We start from the raw sequence: 2,426 nt of genomic DNA, 5'->3' as shown, positions 1-2,426 counted from the left end.
TTTTGAAAATATTAGTTTCTAATGTATCCTAGTCGCCCATTCCACAGATATTTATTGAAAAGTCTGGAGTAGGCCAACGACCGTTCTGTTCTAGATACTCTAAAATTCAGACGCACAAAGTTATTCTTTAGAAAGCCGCTCCAAACTACGCGACATTATTCAGCGCTGAGAAGAGACGAGTTGTCAGCCACGAAAAGACGCGGAGGAACCTCAGCCGCGTATGACTAAGGGCGGGAAAGTCTGAAAGGCCACGTGCCGTCAGCAGAAAGATCGGTGGCTGGGGCGGGGCGCGGGGCTGAGTAGGGGGAGCACAGGGGGTGTTCAGGGCGGTGAAGCCGCTCTGTATGACGCTATAATGGTGGGCGCGTGTCGCTACGCGCTCGTCCAAACCCAGGGGACGTATGACAGTGACCCTACATAGACGCTGGTTGGTGATGACCGGTCAGCGTAGCTTCTTTGGCTGTGAAGAAGCATTGCCACCTGTGGGGTGTTGGTGGGGGGCCGGGGGCGGGAGCTCTCTGCAGCTCCTGCCCAGTTCTGCTGTGAACCTAAAACCTCTCTAAAAAAATAACGTCTAAGAAGAACCTAAATGTGTCACCTTCTTTAAAATTCCTCTGTGTAACGTGTCGCCATAACTATAACTATTTCAGAAATGTAGCATTTTAATCCTTTAAATCACCCACGGTCATGACGAGTCTAGAAAGTTGATCTGTAAATACGTTTGTAGCTTAGAAGAATGCCTGCCCTTCGACATATGGAATTGCTTAAACTGCCATTTTTATCCCAGTTCCTAGGCCGGTCACAAGCCTTGGGGCCCCCAGGCGCCCGCAGATGTCCCCACACTCAGCCGAAATGCCTACGGCTCCACCGCCCCCTTCACAGGACAATCCCGGCCAGACGTGCGGATCTTACTTGAGCTGCTGGAATTCGGCGAGTGCTTCGTCGAACGCTGTAAGGAAATATTTCATACTTATTAACGGTTTCGACGTGTTCCATTTTTATTCATTCACTCCTGAATTTGCTTAATGAAAACTGACAAGTAGCCAAACGAATAAACTGACTTTCCGGAAATAATTTTCTCTGAATGAAAACCGCGAAATCAGCCCGTCTCCCTCTCCACATTGGAATCGATCGCTGAGTGCGGACTCCGAGGTCCGGACAGGAGCCGACTCACCTGCGCCTGACAGGTCCAGCGAGCGCTGATGATTCTCTTTGCCATCAAAGATCTCGAAGGTGTATTTTCCTTTGTCCTTCTCGGTGGGCTCGCAGATCTGCAGCCAGGCCATCTCCTCGCTCCCTCCAGCCCTCATGTGCTCGCTAGACGCGATCTTGGCATCTCTTTAGAGGGGGGGAAAGCCAGAGGAACACATTTCACTCCACGATCCCAGGTTCCACACAGGACGCCTGTCGGGCTGGGGGCCGAGTCTGACGGGCCGAGTCTGACCTGCAGGTGGTCGCCACAGGTTTTCCGGGGGTTAGTAATTTATTAGCTCCATCAGGAGCTCAGATCTGAAAACCCTCTAAAGTTAAATCTGATACTTAGTGTTTAAAGATACATTGTTACTTAATATTCGCTTGTTGTCTGCACAGCTATGGACTTTAAAGTACTCTACGTGGTATGACATTTTTCCCCTTAGGAAAAAATTTGTAACGACGTATGACCCAGCCATCTGCACATGTAGTGGGGGGCATGTGGGCTGGCCTGTGCGTGGCCTTGCGTGGCATGTGCGTGCCCTTGCGTGGCGTGTGCGTGGCACATGTGTGGCGTGTGCACTGCGTGCGGGGCACGCGAACACACATCCGTTGCTTCCGAACGCTGCCTCGACTCGGAGGGAGCTAGAAAGATCGTCTCGACGGCCACGGGCACGCGGAGGCCAGGCCAGGCCAGAGAGAATCAGGAATCGGATCTCGGCCCCGTGCGTCCGTCCCGGGGATGGACGCAGGGAAGAGGCGTGTGGGGCTGTCAGTGCTTGAGCCCTCGGGGCCTCCGGGATAGCTGTCGCCCTCACCGGGAGCCCTGCGTCCTTGGTCCGCGTGGGAGAGGGATTCTCCAGCCCCTGTCGCCGTCACCGCCTTTTGCCCGCCCCCCGCCCCCCGCAGGACAAGCCCACGCCGAGGACGTCCTCAGGCCTCGCCGGCTGCGTTAAGGGGGCCATTTCGTCTCACAGGCAGATGCTATTCCATAGCCTGCTCTATTTTTCCGTTGCTGCCCAAGAAAAACTTACTTCGATTGTCGAATAGTGAAACGTCACCGCACGTCACGCGGCGGTGACAGACCATAACCGCGGAACGTGTTTCCACGTCGAGCCTGAGACGCACGTGAATTACGGACGTGCCAACCTCGGCGCCACTGTGACGTGCGGAGTCGGAACGCGGCCGCGTGTGCGCGAGCGCCACGCATGTGCCAGCGTGAGCGCAGCGCTCCT

General features: G+C 54.7%; 1 protein-coding gene across 1 annotated transcript in view; it reads right to left on the bottom strand.

Annotated features, from left to right (window-relative positions):
- The window catches only part of MYOM2 (myomesin 2), a 103,160-nt gene that overhangs the window by 33,445 nt on the left and 67,289 nt on the right, over positions 1–2,426 (bottom strand). Inside the window, exons 32-33 of the mRNA XM_023526072.1 lie at positions 1,175–1,338; positions 913–949 (exon numbers count right to left, since the gene is read on the bottom strand). Coding sequence (XP_023381840.1) covers positions 913–949; positions 1,175–1,338 — 201 coding nt within the window. The remainder of the gene's footprint in view (positions 1–912; positions 950–1,174; positions 1,339–2,426) is intronic.

Source organism: Pteropus vampyrus, unplaced genomic scaffold (assembly GCF_000151845.1).
Source record: "Pteropus vampyrus isolate Shadow unplaced genomic scaffold, Pvam_2.0 Scaffold690, whole genome shotgun sequence".
Taxonomy (NCBI): Eukaryota; Metazoa; Chordata; class Mammalia; order Chiroptera; family Pteropodidae; genus Pteropus; species Pteropus vampyrus.
Note: the sequence above shows the minus strand (reverse complement) of the source record. Positions and strands in the feature narration are given on the sequence as shown.